The following is a 21,439-nucleotide window of genomic DNA, read 5'->3' as shown; positions in this document are numbered from 1 at the left end:
TACTGGGCTGCGGGCTGCAGGCACACGATCGTAGGTGGTTGCTCACCTCAGGGCTGCCAGGATTGGGAAGTCACGATGGTACTGGACCATGCCCCAAGCACGTGGAGATGTTGTTGCCAAGCGGGGGGTTGTGAACATGGACGCACAAAGTTGCCAGAGCTAAGGCTGCCGGGGTTATCTTCAACCTCATGTCATTCAACTTCATGTCATTGATTCGTATACGCAAAAAGAGCCCTGACCGAGGCATCTACTGTACTTCAGCGATGTCTCATTCGCACTTGATCGTATCTCAACGTTGCCATGGAGCATCACATCGGCCCAGTCTATTCACACACTTGAGGACCGACTTAATTATGTTTTTTTCTGCCAATAATCGCCTGTGACGAAATTGCATTGGTCAGTTCCAACCTGCCAATTCCAATCAACCGGCCATGTCTTCCGCTTTATGACGCAAAGTAATTACCGAGTACTCTGCTCTGGTAAAAGCACAACCATGTTTGCTTTGCGCCTGCACATCCAATCCAATTTTCGACAGATCCGAGGCACGATGACGATTTTCCCATGTTCTGAGGGTGCAGCGCAAATGAATTTGTCAACGTTATGTATGGTACATCCTACAGTCCCTTCAGTTTGCTTCATGCGCCCCTAGCCAAAGTGGCTGGCGTGGCGGTAATTCTGCCATACCAACTGGACATGTATCTCTTTTTCCGACATGTCGCCAATAAAAGTCACCGAGAGAGAGAGAGAGAGAGAGAGAGAGAGAGAGAGAGAGAGAGTGAGAGCGCATAGTTTCCCGAAGCACAATCCATCAATGCGAATATGATCCAAACGTCTTCCCTTTGAGCAGATATTCTGACCTGCCCATACCCATATCTGAGCCACCCTGCTGGTTTTCCATGTCTTCAGGCTTGCAACGGTTGACGTTTCTCGGCGGTGCGATGCAATGCGGGAGGCAAGGATAACGGCACCGTCGAGTTGGTTCCTGGGCCATGGTGGAATGGGATGGAGCACACCACAGGGGGGGGCATTCAAGCGCGTGCGGGAGCACCTGCGACCTGGGGAGACGACGGGCCAGGAGTCAAACTTGGGACAAGGACCAAGGGCAGTGGTGCAGACTGCAGATTACATATGGCAAGGGAATGCCAAAGGGTGTCGTGATCCCTGCGCTTCCCTACCACAGCCTGGGTATGAAGTACCTTGCTCTTGGGATGCTGATCTTGAGAGTGGCTGCAGCCCGCGTTTTCCAGGCACAGTGGCACTTGGGCTCCCCAGAGTCCATCGCCAGTGGCCCAGCCTTCTTGCCCTGGCAGGCGCGCCAGTCGGGAACCCAGGCTGGCAAGCCAGGGCGGGGGCTTGTAGATGTTGGCCGTGTTGACCGGGTCTGAACGGTACCATCCCACCTTCCATCCCATGCTCGTTGGCCTAATTCTTAGGGTATCAGGGTACCTGGCGGCAGCTGTCCCACGGTCCTGGAGGAGAGAGACCCCAGCCGCAGTGAGGATAACTTCTGCTTTACCTCGGGCTTGAATCCTAGCCAACCGGCCCGCCATGCTGTGCCGTGGCTAGGCAAGTTACTAACACCAACAAGCGCACTAGGTCATGGTGTTGGCATTTACTCAGAGCTACGGACTCCTCGACGCGAGGAGGATGTCTCTTGGTAGACATTTTGCTCGACAACAGTATGAATATCCCGCACGAAGTCTGGCTATCCGTACCCGTAGAATCGAGTTCATGGATCTGGTAGGGAAGGAGAAAACGGAACGAGCTAAACGCCCCTTTAAGCCGTTTTGTGTTCTGGTTCACTTGGTGGTTCGAAGTCCTGAAGTATCCAGGCGTGCCAGGTACGGGAAAGGATACAGGGACTGGGTTTGTGTGCAGGCCCAACGGTTCGTGAGCCGGTTCGAAAACTGACAGGAGATAGCGGGGCCAGCTAACATAGCGTGCTGCAACTTGGGAACGCCGCCTAAGATAATCACTTTTCGAACCTTGGCTTGTCTGGGTGCTCGGGTAGCAAACAACTCGTCTTTTTACTGCTAATCAATAACTCGAGTCCTGACTGATTGCAGCAGAAACGGCCCACTCGAGGACCACAGCATGTTCTAAAGCGAATAATTAGCGTCGCATTGGCGACGGAATTCGCCGCGCCGCGCAACTGGCTACTCGTGTCATCCCGACGGCTTCTTGAAAATTCGATCCCTCAAGCAAGTCTACCAATGAACGCTACTGCGAGATGCTGGTAGAATAAGTCTTTGCTAACAAAGGTAGTCCAGCAAGTACCACAAACCTGATTTCAGCTTTACGAAATCATAGGTACCAGCGAAAGGACACCTCAGCACGCGCCGTGGCATATTGGGCACTTACCTAACTAGTGTTGGATGAAGGAAACCTGCTGCAAAGTGCTGAAGGCGGTGACACTGGACCAATGAGCGTTGAGACGAAACCTTCTACCGACACGCGGCGGAAACCCAATAAGCGATCGCCCATGGCAGTATGTGAATACGGGAGTAGGCGGTGCGCCGGCGCCAGTGACAGGCTGAGAAATTTGGGGGCGGACTTCGAAATGTCCGTCAAATTCAAAAACCATCGGGCCAGGAAGACGCACAGTCTCTGTCAGTGTTGCCAAGCGTTTCCGCTTCGACGTTAGTGAAATTTGGCAGCCCAGTGTTGGACCGCTCATTCATATCGGCCACGCTCTCAATTGGGGCATAGCTAGCTTCGAGAAGCTGTGGGCGAGTCGTTGGGTGCGGGAAACGTTGCACTTCGGGTAAAGGTTCTTTCGTCACCCACGCATACGGGGTGTATCGTTGACATTGTTCTCCTTCTCGGTAATGGCGAAATCAGTCTGGCTTCAGACGGTTCGACGCCAGGCCGTCGTTTAGATTGGACGTACGTAATGCCGCCTGCGGCCTGGCATTTGGATCAGTCGCTGATGCTGATGGGGGCTTGTGACCTATGTGTTGATGTACCAGAAACTCTATTGCGGCGGCGGCGGTGGTGTACGGAGAACACAGAGAAGCCGGAGATCGACATTGTTCCAGCCACATTGGCCCCTTCCTCCAGCCCGTAACCGTCATCCCCTCGATATCGAGGTTCTCTTTCTATCTCGAACTAGGGTTGAGGAACGAGATACCTTATGCGTGCGCCGTATGCGAAGGTCCCCTGAAGAAACAGGGCTTCCTGGAAGTGGCTGGTGAATGAATGTCGACGCTCCACGAGGCGACAGGATGTGGTGCCGGCAACAAAGACATATCTTCCCAACTTGGAGTAGTCTGTACTGCGTTGCGTCGGGTCAGTCGCGATTGGTTTGATTGGTTATACAAAGTCCTTCATTCCCCTCCTGTGCCACCCACCAACGTCGAGGTACGTAGCTTCTCGTAACAGGTCTGCCTGCGTTTGGTGGTTGCATTGCATCAAGAGATGGTCAGTCAGTCAAGTGCACCTATTTTTGTTCTGCAAAAGCTGGGATTTGAACCATCCTATCCAGCCCAAAGTTTGGCGTCTCATTGTTCCTCACCAACAGGGGCTATTTATAAGCTCCCGTATTGTGATCTCTTCAGCACGGCGTCTGATACAACGCAACAGAATGCTGAGGACAAATCTCGCTTCTTGACGTCAAAAATAGTGCAAATCTTCAGTTGGGCGCTCTTCGTATCCCTATCAACTAGTGGAAGAGGGAACATGAGTCTGATGGTAGTGAGTTGGAAGTTCGGACGGATGCCGCGCCGCGGAAGTCACCCGGGTATTCCATAATGGAAACCTGAATCCTGACGGGGTCCGAAGAGGGGAGCGAAAGCGAAAGGGACGGACGTAACCTCTGAAGTCGAAGGCGGAAGCCCAATGTCAAACACCATCGGAGCTGGGTCCTCGCCAGGTTCGACGCGTCATTGGCGGTTTATTGCAACCGAGCTCGATGTTGTGGCTCCAGCCAACCGTGAGCTTTCTTTTTCCCAGCAGCAGTGCGTACAGCCACCATATGCATGGTTGTTTTGGTTTCTGAATGCCAGAGGCGAGTTTGTCGACTCGTCCCAACCTCTACCCAGCTTCGTCGAATATAATGTGATGTAACGATTGAAGTTTAGCGAAAAGACGAACTGTGAAAACCGGATGCAGCAGGCAAGATACAGACGAGGTGCGGGCTGTTGGAAATGGGTGGGGATGTGAATACTACCTAGTGTTTGGGTAGGCCCGTACAGTAAGGTGCGCTCGTATGGAGGATGCATATGCATGCAGACGACGTCCCTGCGTGCTCAATAATTGTCAAAGGTCCATTCAGTCGGGCCTCGCTTGACATTTGACTCACTGTCATCCGGTTGTAACGGATTGCGGTCGGCAGGAATCATATGGCATCACGGTGCTGGCGTGCTTGATTTTGGGTACCTCAAGTCGTGAATTGGGTGATGGTGACGGGTGAGAAACAAGGAGGCCCGATTGTGGCTGAGGACGAGGCTGGTGCGTTCAATGTTCGCATGCAAGGCGCACCTGCCAATCCATCACGTCGCCAAACCGCGACTACTTCTTCGGGTGGAAAGAACATTTACCATCTTCCTTCCAGATCCCGTGTCCTCCCTTGAGAGGAAGGCATGTGCGGTCTTTCCCTCTGAGAATCAGGCAGGTAAGGTAGGGACGCAGGGTATCTAAGCCCAGGATGATGCCTTAGGTTCATCGTTTGCCTTCCCTTGGTGACAATCCTCGACATCTCGAACCTGTTGTGATTGTCGCTTTTGACATTCAACATTACCATGTCGGAGAATTTGGCTTCCCGTTTATGGAACGACCCGTGGCGGCCCTTGTCAGAGCTAGACTATACGAACGGTGGAATTACACTTGAGATTACCTACCACCACGATAATACTCTTCCATCAAGCCGTCCACCAGCGCTTCGACACGACAACAAGCCACTGCCGAGACACGATTGCGGAAGCGAAAACTTCATGAAGTCCATCTTTGGACCGCCAACATTGCTAAAAGCCACTGTAGTGGAGTGGGGTCGTTGCCGGTACAAAGAACGCCCGGTCGTCTGTACCTGACCTGCAATTTCTTCGGCCCTCTCTCTCCAGCGCCACACAATGTCCTGGGCTCCGCCTTGGTGTTCGCTAAACAGTCGGTCAGGGAATTCCTTACCCGCGCCCCAACCGTCTTTGCAACCCAACTGAGTGGCGCGAAACCGGTCCTGCCACTGCGTCTCTGGGCTGGGACCGTTGGTACTGGCCAGGGGTGTGGTGGGCTGAGCTGTGGGCAGCACTGGCACGCCTGGGAAGTGGGCGTGGCTGCCGCGGGTGGGCGTCCAAGGGGCGCCGTCCGGCATGGGCTACCCGTTTGGACGGTGAAGAGGGAGCACCAGGCTAGACCAGGGCCGGCTTCTCCAACGTCGCTGACAGCCCAGAAAAACCTGGCAAGCCTGGCAGACCCCGCGAAGCTTGAGCGAAACGGGTCTCACTTGACATTGTCAAGGCGAGCGGGTTTCCTGGACATTGAGCTTAAACAGACTAGGTATCCGTACGCATACGGTGGTCATTACGACCCGGACAGGTTTGATGACCTCGCCCGGCTCAGCCAGATACTTGGAATGCGATCAACATCGGCCTGGAGAACGTGAAGGAACGCTCACCGACCTCCAATTCGACAAGCTGGGGGAGGATGATGACCCTGGAGGTTCTTAAGCTACCCTGAGCTCTAGGAGCTACCTGGTCGAGTACCCGCTCACAGGGCATCCGGGCCTAGGAATCCCAGGATCCCAAGGGCCAACTCGAGCCTTGCGGGTATACTGCAACATTTGGCAACGTCTAAACATTCTTTCAACGTCAATCTCCACGTTCGAGGCAGTTGTGTATCCATTCCTGCCAGCGATCGCATCTGACGCTGACCGCAGTCTGCGCAGTATGTCGACGGCGACATGTCGGGCAGCGGGCTTCTGTCCCTCATCGTCTCGGGAATTGCAATTTCCTTGCTCATCATACCACGGCAACGCCGTCACAAGAAACATTGCAGGAAGAGCGAATACCACTAGCGTTGCGAGCGGACGTTCGGATTACTACCCACAGAGGTCACAGTGCCATCAAAGATCCACAGAAGCGCAACAATGCTCAGGGCTCGGCGGCCCCTCCAATCACGCCAAAGGCACTGCACCCCCCCTTGGACGCGGCACGCAGTCGATGACAAGTCCATCTATCCGTATGCTATCAGCATAGGTAACCTCGTCGACGCTGGCGCATTCCAGGGAGACATGGATATTCCCTTCACATTATAGACAAAAGCTGTCAACGGCCACAACGTTTTTCTGCAACGCCATTCCTGCCACGTTAGCTGCCAGCCCAGCGGGAGTTCCACCAGTCAACGCCAGAAAACGGCGGCCAGCCCGGCTAGCAAGTATTGCCTTTTCCGGTATCGTCACGCTTCGGCTCAACGGTGCGGAGCAGCTCGCGGCGATGCTGTCGGCCTGCTCGACCTCTCCATATCGTCTCCAACTCACTGGACAGGATTTGTGCCGGTTGACGCGTGTGCCAGGATCTGATGGGGCCCTACGTGGAGCCTTTTATCGGCAAAGGAGGACCAGGGCTATTCATGGTCCTTTCAAATCTCATTTCGTCCCAGTGGGGCTTCTGCACACTCGGGAACTTCGAGATGTGCAGCATGTCAGTGCGCACGCATTGCAGGCACCACAAGACTTGTCGGCACCAGGCTGCGCTGCACGGCCAGGGAGGTGGACGACCGCAGGAATCAGGGGAGGGGACGAACCAGGGCTGTCTACCCTTGTCCCTCCCTCCCCCGTGTGTCCCTTTGCAGCCATTCACAGACGACTGCAGTCCTCGTACCGAACCAGTCGTCTCTCCATGAACTGGTCGCGCGAATCCTTGCAAGCCACGCCGCTCCCAGACTCTAGAGCCAACCCTGAAAATTGACGACATTCGGTCAACGTCACGTTTGTCAAACCATTCGAGCCATGTAGGTTCTCGACTCAAATTTGACTTCACATCAAGTTGTTTCTGCGCCCTCGAACAAGTGCACAAATTACGTTTGATTAACCATCGTATGTCGAGCGGTTGCCCATAGTCGTCTCATAAGAAAAGGCGAATCTCAAGATATCTTCAGAACGCCTCATGGTCCTTTGTCTTCAGCCACCCCTGTTTGACACCGTCCAACTGCCTGAATGCAGCGAGGCCTCAGTGACGTAAAGTATTTCCTGGTGAATAACGTCTAGGCATGAATCTGTCTGCGCTGTTTTGACCCTGACGAACGCATACTGCATGGTTAAGAGACACCTTGCCAATATACGCCAAAGCGACTGATAGTAGGCTCTCTCAAGCTACCATAGTAAAGCCAGCCAGATATAACTATCTCGACCGTTCACGGTAGCTAGTTTGTCACTCAGATCGAGCCTGGTCCAAGCCCTCGACGATTTGATTCCGACAAACGTCGGTCGACAACTTGGATCCAGAATTTGATAGACGTCATGTAGGTATAATGAGATGTGATGAATGTTTTGGAAAGCAAACGCAACTAGCCCTTTGTCATATAATCAGCCTCGGATGAGGTGAATGATCGGGAGGCGGTCTGGCACCTCGAACGTAATGCACCTGTGTCCATTTGTTGCCAGTGAATCTACTTTCTCGACGACTGCCTCAGCGACTTACAACCATGGCAACTGTCGTGAGAATCTCGCACATCCCTCGGTCAACACTCTGTAAGACAACCTCCACGAGACATGTCAGACATTCGGCGATTATTTCACGGTTTCTCTGATGCCACATGCGCTTAATCCTTCACATGACATGATACGGACGTCGGCGGGGTGGCAATTCGCCTCCAGGTAGACCAACAGCGGCCGTCTGAGACATTTCGACCGTTCATGGGGTATTGGCTCATTTGCTTTCTTATTTTGAACGTCTCGCGCGGGAGCTCGGAAGGGATGTGGCCATATGCGTGGGTCCTTTACGTTTTCCCAATCGTTCATGCAATGCCATTTTGGCAAGCATACGGATACCTACTCCAGTCTCCGCGAGCGTGCGCGCATGTCTCGAAGGTTTTCGAAGTATGTAGGTTTGGGACGTTGCGGCGGTTATCTTGGATGGAACCGACTCACCGCCTCCGCTAGTCCACGACTCAAGACTCGCCTTCACCGCCCAAAGGCGCAGCCGCGCGGTGTCTAGGCCGGTCTTTGGACTACCAACGAAGTTCGGGCGGTAAAAGTTGTTATGGATATGTTTTGTTGGAGCAGACGAGATATTGGCTTCACTCGAATTGCTCACTGCGTGGCGTGCTTCACCATGGTTCCAACGCGTTTAGAGCTGTTGGGGTGGATATGAGATGATTATCACACGATTGAGGCTGTTTACTCTCGGGCATTGCGATCAGCCATTCTACAGACGTCGAGTAAGAGCAGTAAAGTTGGTGTCGTGAAGGCCGGCGTCAAGAAGAGGCCATGTCTTCATGTTTCGTATACCGACTATTCTTGCTGCTGGCCTCGTCAGAGAACTCTGCTGTCGAGTCGCAAGGCGGCTCAAATATTGAGACGGAAGTTAAACTACTTATTGAAGAGACGCTTTTATTTCACAGGCCTGAAAGCTTTCCTGATACTAATAGTGATGAGCACGACTTGAGAGCAGTATCGCCCCCAGAAGACGGACGAATATGAAGTCCTCGATACTTTGCTTCGATCCTCTGCATCACCTGGTCGACTCGGTTGATCTACTCTTCATACCAGCTCTCGACCGACACGATCGCGGCTGAACCAAACCAAGGTCCTGGTCGCGGAAGCCTGATCATCACAAGCCATCACTGAATATGCTTCACTTCGCCTTGCACAACTAGTACTGCTCATATCTTCCAAGACGCGACCTCAACTTGAAGTTATCCGCAATCCGAGCAGGGGAGGCGCGAAGCAATGACAGTTCAAAGAAATCGCGTCCAACTTCCTGGCAAGACCCCCCCGGTCATACAAAAATCCCACCAGCCGGTCGGATGGAACTCAACCACTCAAACCCGCCGCCGTTCTCCGCCGTTGAAGAGCATCAGCAGGCTCCAGGCTCACCCCCTGACATATTTGCTTTGCCTACCGGATGAGGTTTAGAAAGGGTGAGGAAGTAGAGAATGGAGGAGACAGTGAAGGTCTTGGAAAGCAAACCCGTGGATACTTCCCCTTTGCAACTTCCCCCTGCATCATGCAGTGGTATCGGCGACAGGCATCATTCCACTATATTTAGAGGCCATGCGGGCAGGTCCAAGGTGCGAGAGAGAGAGGAGAGTGCAAGGTTTCAACACCGGTGCCGTTCAGGGAATAATTCATGGTTGGTATTTTTTCCTTGGCATGGATATCCATGCCGGTTCTGGATTGAGGTCTCCAAAGCATGGGGGCAAGGTTGGGCAAGTAAGCAAAAGCCGCCGTAAACCTGGCCACAGCCTGGGCACTCCTTACACTCTCTCTTTCTCCAATCTCCACGTGGGGGCGCCTTTTTCTTCCCTTTCTCCTCTACGAATGCACCAGTATCCCGACTGCTGTCTCGATAAAGCAAGTCTCCGGGATAAAGCTATTTTATCATACCTGCCGCCGGGGCCTGGGCGTTCGAGAACCGTCCCGCCGTTGGACCCGTCGAGGAATGACCCGGCACCAAATCTTGTGAAGGGGTTCATTGGGAGTGGAAACGGGCTTGGGTAGTACCGTATCTTCGTATATACATGAATGAATGTCCAGTGGTACCTTATTCGAGAAGACTCGAGGCAAGCCTATAACTATAGGACCTAGGTACCTATAGCAGAGGGAACGCTATTGAAACCCTTGATGGGCAGAAAGCCATTTGTGTGGAACAGTCCCGGTTCGGGTAACCAAGACTGCGACCTTTTCGGCGTGGAGAGGGCGGCGCACGCGGTTGACAATGACACCTCGATGTGTGTCGATGCTACTCTACGTCAATAGAAGGACTGGAGGGAATATCTCCCTCCATGCCTCCGTACGAAGCGGTAGAGGACGCGGCGCTAGAGAGAGAGAGAGGAGAGAGCACGAGTTGGAGAAGTACAAGTGAACAGGGACCCGGGAGTCGGGGGGCAAGCTTGGGAAGAGGCGGCAGGGGAGGTGGGAGGGAATTCTGAGGTGGATACTGGGCAGGAAGTTTGCTTGGGTGCTTCAGAGGGAGGAGACATGGAAAAAAGGGGTCCTGGGGCTATTCTCGGGGCGAGGTTGAGGCCTGGTCGGCGGTGAGGTGACGATGACATGGGGGACGACGCGGTTCGTGGTTCTTTGAGCGGGGCGAAGCGCACGCGTTTGGCAGGGTCCCTGGCTGGGTTGAGAGACGCGTCTAGGTCTTGGAAGGGTGAGTTTGGCGATTGCTCGCGAGGTGTGAGTTGCGACCCATGGTTTGGGTTAAGGAAAGAAAGTAGAGTGAAGGTGGAGAAGTTTAGCCAAGTCCCTGAGCCTGTGAACGAGTTGCTGGTTTTGCTTTTGGGGAAAGGAAGTAGACTTGCCAGGGTACACATCGTGACAACTGCTCCTTGATGTTGAATCTCTCAAGCCTTGAACGTTTTCAAGGCTCAGGTAGAGTCTGAATCAAACAAACGAGTTGCAAACAATTCTATTACTGTATTGATCTCGCGCTGGGCAATTCGACGAAAGTTCGTTAATACCATGCCTGTGATGAAGTTCCCATTGATGCAGGTTGATCAGAGACGACGTGGCTGCTCTGTTGCCGAAGATGATCCTGACCCGAATCTCCCGTTTCCATGTTCACGAGGGCCAAGATCTGGATGACTTCCTGTAAGTTAATGGCCTCTCTACTGAGCTGCTAGATACACTGCTTGCTGAGTTCATGCGGCTGGAGACCATCCTTCTCGCTGCTCTTCATAAATGGCGTTTTTGTGTTGGTGGCCATTTTCAAGGACCAGAGTTCTCTATGGGGGGGCATTTTGCTCTCAGTTTTGGAAGCCAGACGAAAATGCTGGTTTGCAGAATTGCCAGGATCTCTCGTATCACACCATGAACATCGCCTAATGCGTGACGTTGGCCTTTGATACGGCTCGGGCTATTGCTAAGTGAACGAGATCCTTCAACGTATTGCTTGTCATGGCTTCTATAAAGAGTACTGCTCGCATTTCTCTGCGTTTGAAGCAATCGGTGATATTATGTCCTGCTTTCACATAGCGCAAACAACCCATTCAATTTGCATCAATGCTAGACCAGCTGCGATAATCATTGGCCGACTCTAATCGTTCACTGGCAGTTTTCTTCAAATTCTTCTCTTTACTTCCCACGTCGTTGCTTCCGGTTTCAGCTAGTCCTCCACGGTGGCACGTTCTCGTTAGTATTGAAGATGTCCACTCTCTTCTGGATTCCATTCATCATCGTGGACTGTTTCGGCCTGTTCCTCCCCCCAGTAGATGCCGTCCATTCTGCTCGATAGCCAATCGTCCTTTCGCCGCTCTGGCTCGCGTCGTATTGCGAATGTCTGTCTCTTAAGCACCATGCGCTGCTTGTGCTTCTATTGCAAGAGTGACTAAATGAAAATGGCTACACAGCTGAAGGCAAGGTCAAATTACTCTCGTAGTGCCCGCATCTCCAACTTTTTTTTTTGGGCCCGGGAGACGAGATTCTGCCGATCGATGATGGTGTTATTGTGATTGTTCAGTATGGTATGGCCCAAGCGAGCGAGTAACTGATGTAAGATGAATACCATCGATACCAGACTAATGCTATTACGACGGAACGATCTGTAGACTTTAGACTGAAGGGCTTCGACCCATAATCCTCATAACCATGAAATGATACAGATGAATCCTGCTTGATTTCAATCCTGAATGTGCCAGCAGGTACTCATATAGGAGATCCGGATATCTGATATTCCAACCCTATGTAAAACCTAGCATCTGCCCCTCCATTGATGTGAAGAGCATCCGTATATTCCAGGCTATCGACTAGACAGTCTACAAGATAATTGCTTCACCAACACAGCTATATCTTCTCATTACAAGAAACTTTACACACGTGAGTTTCGTTTCTCCATCTTCAACGAAGATATCCCTATCCATGGTAACTTAAGCAAGAGGGGTCCTTTACGTCAAAAAGGTTGCAAGCTTTTCAAACCCAGGCCCCGTGAAACATCCACCTAGCCCGCTCATACTCTATCGTGGCTCGATGGCGTGACTGAAATCATATCAGGAATCATTATCTAGTGTATCGCTCCAATCGGCCTTCTCATAGTGTCCAAAGGGGCACTAAGATCGAAATCTCAGGGTCCAAAGTAAACGTCTACATCCCACCATCACGGAAATCGAGACATTGCAGACGAGAGGGACTCGGTACTGGAGTAGGATTTCTGATACGAACCCAAGTATTGACTCAAATAGACGCAGACAAGTCAACATCTTGAATAGGGAACTCGAAAAGCAAAAAAAAAAAAAAAAGAAAAGCATGATTACAGTCGCCTCGTTGTCTGTACTACCCTTTTCCATCGTCTTCTGCGTATAGTCCCAAAGAAGACATCCCCCCCTTCGGCAGGGGAAAAACAAAACGCACCTTGACTGGCGGCAAGTACTAAGTAGAGTTCATATGGCTACTTCATATACTCGCGTGCCATACACCGCCAAATCACAAATACCTATTAAGTGTATTTAATAAGCTGTGGGCAACATCAAAGGGGCAAAATTCTGTGCGTGAAATCCAATCCTCCGTAGAGCGGGATGATTTCCGTTTATATATCAAAAGTAACGCCATATTGAGAAACCCCAACGTCGACCCTACCCATCAAAAGATACTCCTAGTCACACTCGTGGTAGATCCGAGAGTAAAGAATTACTATGAGTACAGATACCTCCATCTCTGATGCTGTTCCAGTAACATCACGTATTTCAATTCCCATATTCACGGCAATGATAACGATACTCGAGGCTGTAAGTCGTGAACGTGGATCGTCAAAGCTGGCCTCACTAATTGGTCTCCCGTCGTGAGCCACGCCCGTATTCAATCTATTCGTATGATATTTCCTCTCGCTGAACACCGCCAGTCATCCAGGCTTCATCTAGAACCTCTATCCCATATCCTACAACACTTCAAACCTCACCCACCGCACCTCTCATGTCTCCCCAAAAACAAAAACCCCCTTCCCCTTCCTAAACCCACCAAGCGTCCCCTGAACAGCACTCTGCAAAACCCCCTCCTCAGTACCCCAGCTCCAAGGAACCTCCTCAACAGGGACATCCCTAAACCTGCCCTCCCTAATCATCCCCAACACGTCCTCAATCGCAAACTTCCTCCCCGTCGGGTCCCTCTCGTTCCACTTACTCAACCAGAACCCGACAAACCTCACATCCTTGAAGATCAATAACCCCGTAGGCAACATGACGGGTTGCCTCGCCATTCCGCCATACGAAACCATCGTCCCGCTCTCCCCCAGACTCCGCGCCACCGCCGTCGCAGACTTGCCGCCCACGCAGTTCAACCCGAGCCCGACCTGCTCCCTCCCGCCCCGCGTCAGCTCCGCAAGCCGATCGCGCCACTCCCTCGCCAGAAACTCCTTCTCCGTCACCACGACGGTGGCGCCAAGTCCCGTCAACTCCTCCTTTAGCGCCTCCGTCTCGGCAGCCGTCTCCCGCTCCCGGATGACGTTGATACTCCTCAACCCCCACAACTTGCCCAACTGCACCGCCGCTCTCCCGACACCGCTATTCGCCCCATTCTGAATGAACCACCCGCCGCTACCCGGATCAAGAGCCTTCATTCCCCCGTCCCCGCCCGCGCGAATCTCCCCCGGCCCATAGGTCCTCAGAATCCGGTACGCCGTGCACGGGTTCACGCTGACGGTGGCAACCTGCGTAGGCGTCAACCCCTCCTTGCTAACCTTCATCACATCTTTCGCCTCCGCCACGGCGTGCGTGCGCCACGTCCCAAACGAGCTGGCGTTGGGAATCACCCAGTCGCCCTTGGCCAGCCCGGAATCCTTGGATCCCACGGACACGACCTCGAAGACGCCCTCGTTTCCCGGGATCGCAGAGGGTTCAGGGGTGCCGATAAGTTGTGTAAAGGGGGGCTTGGCGCCGTATGTGCCCTGAATGGTGTTAATGTCGGCCGGGTTGATGGGCGCCGCGAGGGCGCGGAGGAGGACTGCGGAGGAGGGGATCGAGGGGGAGATGGAGTGTGTGTGTAGTCTGTTATCACAAGCGTCAGTTTGGTCCGTTCGACTAGAGGCAAAGTTGCGGGAAGGATGAGAGGCTGCTGGACGACATACTGCAAAACGTCGCTGGGCTCGCCCTCCTTGGAGAACACAAGCGCCTTGGCCTGGGTATACCCGTACGGACCGGACTTGTATCGTCGCGCAACACGGGGGATGAGGTACTGCGCCGCCGCCGCCTGTCGGCCCGCAGCCGGTCGCAACGCCGAGGTCAGCGGCCGAAGCGCCGTCGCGGCAGTGTTTGTGCGCAAGCTCGTTGCCATTGTTGTGTGATTGTTTCAGTTGTAAACAATAAGTCGGCAATTGGCACAATGACGCAGTGTGGTGGTTGTGGGAAAGTGACGTTAAAGCGCGGGACACCAAAAAAAAACAACCGTAGCTCCAAGCTTCAGGTCCCGGCTCTGGCTCGGCAAACGGGCGACCGGTAGCTGGAGCTCCTTCTCATAATGACGTCCACAGGTCCCTCCCATTACGACCGACGAATCAGCCCACTAGCGCCGTCCCCTGGAAAAGTGCACGCCGCACGCCGCACGGGAAGGGGGTGGTGGTCCCCGCCGTTTCCGCGATTGGCTCGAGCTTCCCACCACTACACAGCAGCTCCGGCAAAGGGGACGGACGCCGTTCAGGGCTTCAAAACATGGACGGCGGCGGCTCCGGGTATTCAACGGACTCACGGGGAATACGGCATGGTAGTGTACGACAGATGGTCCGGCAGCACGCTATTCCGCACAGGTACAAGCGAGCTTCCAGCGGACCGTCGAGAATGCATGGTGACATGTTCTAGCGATCTGCTTTGCTGCAGCATCGTTCTCCAGCAGAAAAAAACTAGCCATGGCCTTGCTAGGCTCTTCTGCGCGCTAAAACAACCTGCAGATGCAAGTCTCTCGCCACATGATGCGTTCAAGGGGCCATAGCGTCAGGTTCGGATGACGCGGGGTCCATCTGCTATCATCTTCTTTTCTCACCAAGTTTCGCTTCGTTGTCTGAGACGTTACGAGCCGACTGATATCCTCACCTATTCAAAACGTGGCGAACATCAATGTAGGTCGTAAAATGTAGTCTCTATTACTGCTGCGGTTGCCACATAAGCACCAGCGGCACCAGGATGCACTTGGCCAACTGCTCCGTGATATGGCGTTTTCAGCCATCGTGGCTAAGCCCAAAGCATCTTCGCCAATTGATAGTTGCATAGGTATTGCCTCGTGCCATGTGAAAGCTGACGCGAGCTCGAGTTTTTCCTCGTTCCTCCATCGGTCGTCAGTCTCGCCACCGTTTCTTAACCCCCACAAGCTTCTCCATCAAACCCGTAAACACAAACATGTACATTGGAAGGTAAGTCGTAGAGTAGGAAAGGGTTTGACCAATAAGCCCACAAGGAAAAGAGATTCGGGGTCCATGGTGCCTGTATCTTCCAGACAGCGCAATGAGATGAAGAGAAACACACAAAACAAAGAAAGTGTAAACAACGTATGTCAGAATGAGCCCGCGGCGCGAGCTGGGTATCTTGTATAACTTCTTCCAATCTTGCCTCTGCTCCTTTTCACATCTGCTCCGTTCCATCTCCGCCTCTTTGTCCCCCAGCTCTGGCTCGAAATGAAGTTCAACTTGAGAAAAACGCTAGGAAATCGTATTGGTGCATCCGCTCGGATTCGGTCGTTCGCTCGTCGGCGCATATAAGGTGGTTTTAGTTTTCTTTTTCTTTCGTATTCGACAAAGAAGCCGGTTCCCGACTCCAAAAACCAGCAGCTCTGTAGATATTAGTCATGACTAGTGTCGGGGTAGGTCCGCATCTAGTCAGTCATTATTTAATGTTCTTGAACAAGTCGTCTCCGAGACTGCCTCCGTCTCCTATATCCAGCCTGGCCTGAAGGGCGCTTAGCTCGGGAATCATGGGCGGCGGAGGTCCTTGGACCTGAGGTGCGGGTGCTTGTGCCTGCGGCTGAGGAATCTGAGGCTTGCTTTGCGTTTGGCTGCTGGTCTCGCTGACGTTGGGGTGCTCGTAGACGACACTGGATCGTTTTTGTGGCGGAGAGGATTCGCTGGTCCTCAGCCTCTTGAACCAGCCGCTGCTTCGTTTCGATTTCTTCTCGTCGATGATGCTGCCCTGACTTCGGCTCATGGGACGGTTGTGGGCGGACTGGGTTTCGCCTTCTGCATATGCTTGGTTCAGTAATGTCCGGCTGAAGAGACGACGGATGCTGCCTTGTCTGCTTGACGCTGCTGGAGAGAGTGGTGTGTCATCCGAGAATCCTTTCGTACCATTGGTGGTGGCAGGCGAGCCTGGCACTGCTGCCGTATGACCATTTGTCTTGTTCTCGGCCTTTTCCTTGACGGCGGAACCGGAGTCCTTGGTTTCGCTCACACGCGGGGTCTGGGGAGGCGTGGGGACCTCCTGGACGGGGCTGGGGAGCGGCGGGGGGATGTTGGTTCCCTCGGTCAAGGAGCCGAACTTGAAGTCCAGCTTGGGGAGCTCAAATCGTTTCGAACCGGTGGAAGGCATGGTGGGCGATGGTGCGGATCAGAAGGTTTGTGTCATGAATTGACTTTGTTGATGCAAAGGCGAGGTTGGGCCAGGATGGGTCCGTTTGAAAGGCGAGGTTTGCAAATGGCAATTGTAGGATCCGCCAGCAGCCAGCTCGACAAACGAACGCGTGACAGGCAGTGCGTGCGGTTCGCCCCGTGGCGTGTGTTGTTGGACGGAGCAGCAGGGGGAGTCGAATCGGACCCAGTGCGAGTGCGGGTTGTGGTCTGGTGGGACAGCGTAGACGTGGTGGACGAGAAGGGAGCGAGTGCGACGCAAGAGAGTCTGGGAGGGAGCAGTGGTATCCGTAGGTAAGGATCCGCTGATCTGGTGGGTTTTGTATGGAAAACGGAGCCGAATTGTGAACGGTTCTGAGTGAGTGAATGTCGAGGTTGGTGACAGGACGGGCAGCATGCAGGGTATGCTTCAGAGCGAGATTGGGTATTCGTCTTGTGCGGTGGCGCACGAAAGGAGCAGGCGGAATGGTGGACAGGCGATGCAGTGTACAGTACCAGGTACTCGTATAAATGCAGGGTTCGCAGTACGGAGTACCTTACGAAGCCCGGTAAGGTAGTGTACGGAGTAAGGTAGGTGGTGCAGCAGGTTCGGGCTATGTATTGCCGCCGTGCTGGGATTCGAATTGGGTCTCTAGGTATCGGTACCACGAGCTTGAAGGCGGTCGTATCGAGCCACGATGGTGTTTGAATTGGCCTTGAATCGTAGCCATAGGCTGAGCAGTAGTGAGCGCGAAGACTGAAAACTCCTAGGCAAATCGAGATGACACAAAACAGCGGTGCTGGCTCTACTTGAAGTCGAATCGAGTTGGGCTCCAAGGACGTGGGGAGCTGCAGTGGCCAGAGACGAAACGACACGAGACGGCGATTGAGAAAGAAAGTAAGGCCAAGAGAGGAAGAGAGGCCCGGGGACGGTGGAGTAGAAGAATGGAACGGCAAGTCGGGGGTCAAATGGGAATTGGATGGGCAGTCTTAGACAGTAATTAGTAGACTGGACGATTGATTGCCTTTGGTTCGTTCCCTACCGGTATGCTTGCCCAGTGCTTCTTCTGCTTGGTGCTTGGTGCTTGGTGCTGGCGTGGGCGTTGGATGGCGGGATTGTGCAATGGGATTGGACTGTCCCGGGCTGGGATGGGTGAATGAATGGATGGATAGGTTGGATTGGATTTGAGATGTCCTGCAGGGGTCCAGCACTTTGCGTGTTTGTCAGTGACCAGGACTGCCAGGTCGTTCCCCGACGGGTGGGATGGCGTCGCACTCACCCTGGGGCCCCTAGAAGTGTCCGGGTACGCAAGTGCGGTCGTCTGACAAGGATGCGCCTGCCAACTTGGTGTTTTCGTCTTTTCTTCCGCTGTTCCTTTCCTTCCCCCTCTGCTACCTCAAGTGATCAAAGCCCGCACGAAGTAGAATTGCGGATTATTCCACGCATCGTCCGGATAGATCCCCTTTGCTTTTTTGTTCTTCTTCTGCTCCCTTGGAGTTTCCCTCATAGACAAATGAACCCTGGAGCCCCATTGCTTCAGGTTGGTATTCTGATCTTTTCGGGAAGCGACCTGAACCTAGCATTCCGCATTGCTGGGATGGCAGTTTGAGATGCCAGATTGAGGCGCCGGGCTGGACCTTTATCAACATCTGTGCCCCCCCATTCTGGATAGCTCTGGCACTCTGCTTGTTTACTTACATAAGACAGACGTCCGTCCTTCCAACCGTGCGAAGATTGACCACATTACGGCAGGCAAGAAAAGGTGAAGAGCACAGGTGCAGCTTGTCAGCTTTCAACCTAAGCCTCTAAGGTACCTTAAGGTAGGTAAAGGTAGCTAAGGCACAAGATGAAAACGGGGACCGAGAGCCCATGTGAAAGATGGAAGTAGCACTGACATTGACAATTGCACCTTCGCCTGCCTGCCTGCCTGCCTGCCATTTCTAATGCACCAACCGTGCCTGCCTCTCTCTCTCTCTCTCTCTCTTCCTTCCGCGGCAACATCCACTGCCCGTGGGATCTTGCCCGTCATGCCCCCGTCCGTCGCTTCCCCTCCTCTATCGCGCCTCCCAGCTTGGATGCCACTGCCTGCTGCATGAACATTGCTTACCTAAGTGCATATTTCCCGACATGCAACACGTAATCTTAGAGTTCGCATTATCGACTTCTCCAATCCCCAAACGTTGTTACCCTATTTACCACTGGAAATTCATCTCATTCGACTGGACGTCAAACATTCAGCATGATCGGCGCTGTCTCTCGAGTCACAGAGCCTGTCATTGGCAGCAGGGGCTTTCTTTGCTCTTCCAGGTCTGCCCAGTAGTGTATGTGATTTGGAACTGCAAGCTCTCAACTGCCCGTACCTTACTTCGTACACAGTAGTGCCATACTCTCGACTGTGCCGTCCATGGTTGTTACACTCTTACGGTCTTACCCTCAGCGCTGCGGCAAAGACGTGGAAAGCTTGGCTTCACAGCCACTGATATGCAAGAGACACACGATCCAAGATGCACCAAGTCGACGCCTGCAGGAAATTGTCCGTGAACCTGCACTAGCACAACTTGCACTACACCCTCCTAGCTGCACTACACGCTGCACACTGCTGCAAACCATACATATCACGACCAAAGGTCTGTTGGATGCATATCGGCGCGTCTCAACAGCTTCGCCTGGCACGCAGTAATCCCATCCGCCACTCCCTTCTACTCTAATACGACGTGCAGATTCACGTCGCCCACATCGGATTGTCATCTACACGAGCATTCCTCGGAACAACGCTACAGTCATTTGCCAAACATTTGCGTTCCTCTGTCTCGACTTTGCTGGGTCCGGCGAATGTCAAACCATGTCTTCCAAGTTTTCTCTCTCGGCCATTTCTGACTCCCATGTCCACGCCGCCCGCCGCCTAATATCATGATTTGGGTCCGTTCCTGAGCTAGCAGATCACACCCAACCAGCACCGCCAAAGAGATGTCCTCTTCTGTCTACCATCCTGGCAATCCGGCCACGAGCAGGCCTTCGTTTGAAGCTCCATACCTTCCCTACAGAGACGTGACCCCGTCTCAATTGGTCCGGTATGCTCGACGGTCCGGCAGACCAAGCAAACGCTCAAGGCGCCGTTGCGCCGAGCCGTGTCGCCAATAATCCCGTTTCAGCACTCGAAGTCAACCGGGGTTCATCTGCCGCAAATGGGGACACTCAAGGGAAGCTGCATTACAGCTCGCCGCCTTTTCCTACAAACGTCAAACGCCCCCCTCCGCCCTCCCGCTTCTAATCCGGTTTTCAGTCTTTGGTTCAGCGAGGCCGCCTACGGATACCGTCGACGGCATGGCTATTCGGCTAGGTATCGGAGCTTTTTTCATGTGGCGATCGTCGCAAGCCTTAAGACGACAACGCTATTCAAATTTCATGCGGCGGTCACGGCCTTGGTACGCGAGAGATCGTCATCCAGCACGAGTCAACGACACCTATAGACCATCACCTTACGCGATGCTTACTGGCTACTCTGCCCTAACCCAGTCTCCCGTACGGTCATTTATCGTGTTATCGACTTCTCGGTCAAGCGAGAAACATTGGATTCCCAAACGGGAAACCGGCTCCATTCCGAATCTCCTTGCATGCAGGCAGGCCGCTAGCACCAATCCCCACGACCATGGCCCACGATCCTTGATCCTTGAGCGCGTGGTGGTCCCTGGCCGCCCCCATCCAACGAGAAACCAGACCAGGCAACCCCTATTTCGCGTTTTCCCGTCTTCTTTTCATCAAAGATTCAAAGGTCCCGCGCACAAGAAGCTTTTTCTGCTCTAGCCCAAGACCAGGGACGAGAGATTAGAATTGGGCGAGAAAATTCGAACTTTCCCACTTGATCGCATATCCGTATCGTGGCTTATCAATGGATAGTGCCTATCAAGGATACGGACAGTTTCATGCAGCCCACCCTAAGAGCCTGGCACGCATCACGAGGCAAGAGAGTTCGTCCCCGCTGCCTGGGTCTGCAAGCAAGGGCGTTGAAACATTTCATGGAAACACATTCCCTTTTGTCGGTACGAATATGCAGGTACTTCTGACTTTTGTTTCCTCCAGGCTGTATCCGTATCAGCCGCGCTTATCGTCAAAACGTGGCATTTCCATCATAGGTCTGTCGTGGGTTTCTTGAATCTTGGCTCTGTTGACCTCTTTGGGTCTTTTTAATATCCGATTCTTCGCAAGCAGACGAGCGACGATGTCACACCGTTGTCCACTTTGGCTAGAAATGTCAGAGCGTTTGCGCCGAACGTGGCTCCGGCGCGCTGATACACCCAGAAACGATCAGGCATGACCCCATTTCTCCTACCCTGGTTCGAACGGTGCTTGCGTATCATGGTTCGCGCATCACCCGGCGTCAGGCACGGAGCCCAAAAAGATTTCCAGGTGCACACGAAAAAGAAAAGGAAAGCACATTCTGCTGACTCGATCGAGAACTGCCCGCTGCTACCTTCAAGATTACACATGACGGTGACGGTGCCGGCGGGGCATTTTTCGGAACGGTGGGAGTTCGGGACCTCACCCCAGCCGGAAGAGCAGAGAATATCCATGGACGAGGAAGTATACGGACTCTCACCGAGGTCCGAACCTCAGACCCTTTTGCCGTCATGGGCCCGAGTTGCATCTTGGCTTCGCACTGGCCATCGGCGGGCCGGCACGGAACCTATCGGACGACGATTGGTCTTCGAGACGCGGAGGCAAAGCTGGCTATGCGCCAATCCTCGACGGTGTTGTTGTCCGCGGCCCAATG

At 53.4% G+C, this 21,439-nt stretch overlaps 2 protein-coding genes across 2 annotated transcripts; both read right to left on the bottom strand.

The window, feature by feature from the left end:
- Positions 1 to 12,948: 12,948 nt before the first annotated feature.
- On the bottom strand, positions 12,949 to 14,413 carry ETR1 (mitochondrial 2-enoyl thioester reductase; the record flags this gene model as incomplete). The annotated part of the gene is made up of 3 exons (XM_053197071.2): positions 12,949 to 13,010; positions 13,103 to 14,127; positions 14,208 to 14,413. The coding sequence occupies 3 exons, from the start codon at positions 14,411 to 14,413 to the stop codon at positions 12,949 to 12,951; spliced, it is 1,293 nt and encodes a 430-aa protein (XP_053045560.2).
- Positions 14,414 to 15,951: 1,538 nt separating this feature from the next.
- Positions 15,952 to 16,650, bottom strand: N0V96_010481 (uncharacterized protein; the record flags this gene model as incomplete). The annotated part of the gene is made up of 1 exon (XM_065758965.1): positions 15,952 to 16,650. The coding sequence occupies one exon, from the start codon at positions 16,648 to 16,650 to the stop codon at positions 15,952 to 15,954; it is 699 nt and encodes a 232-aa protein (XP_065612488.1).
- Between the last annotated feature and the right edge of the window lie 4,789 nt (positions 16,651 to 21,439).

Source organism: Colletotrichum fioriniae, assembly GCF_027942845.1.
Source record: "Colletotrichum fioriniae strain IMI 355084 chromosome Unknown scaffold_14, whole genome shotgun sequence".
NCBI lineage: Eukaryota > Fungi > Ascomycota > Sordariomycetes > Glomerellales > Glomerellaceae > Colletotrichum > Colletotrichum fioriniae.
This window is presented reverse-complemented; position numbering and strand designations above follow the sequence as displayed.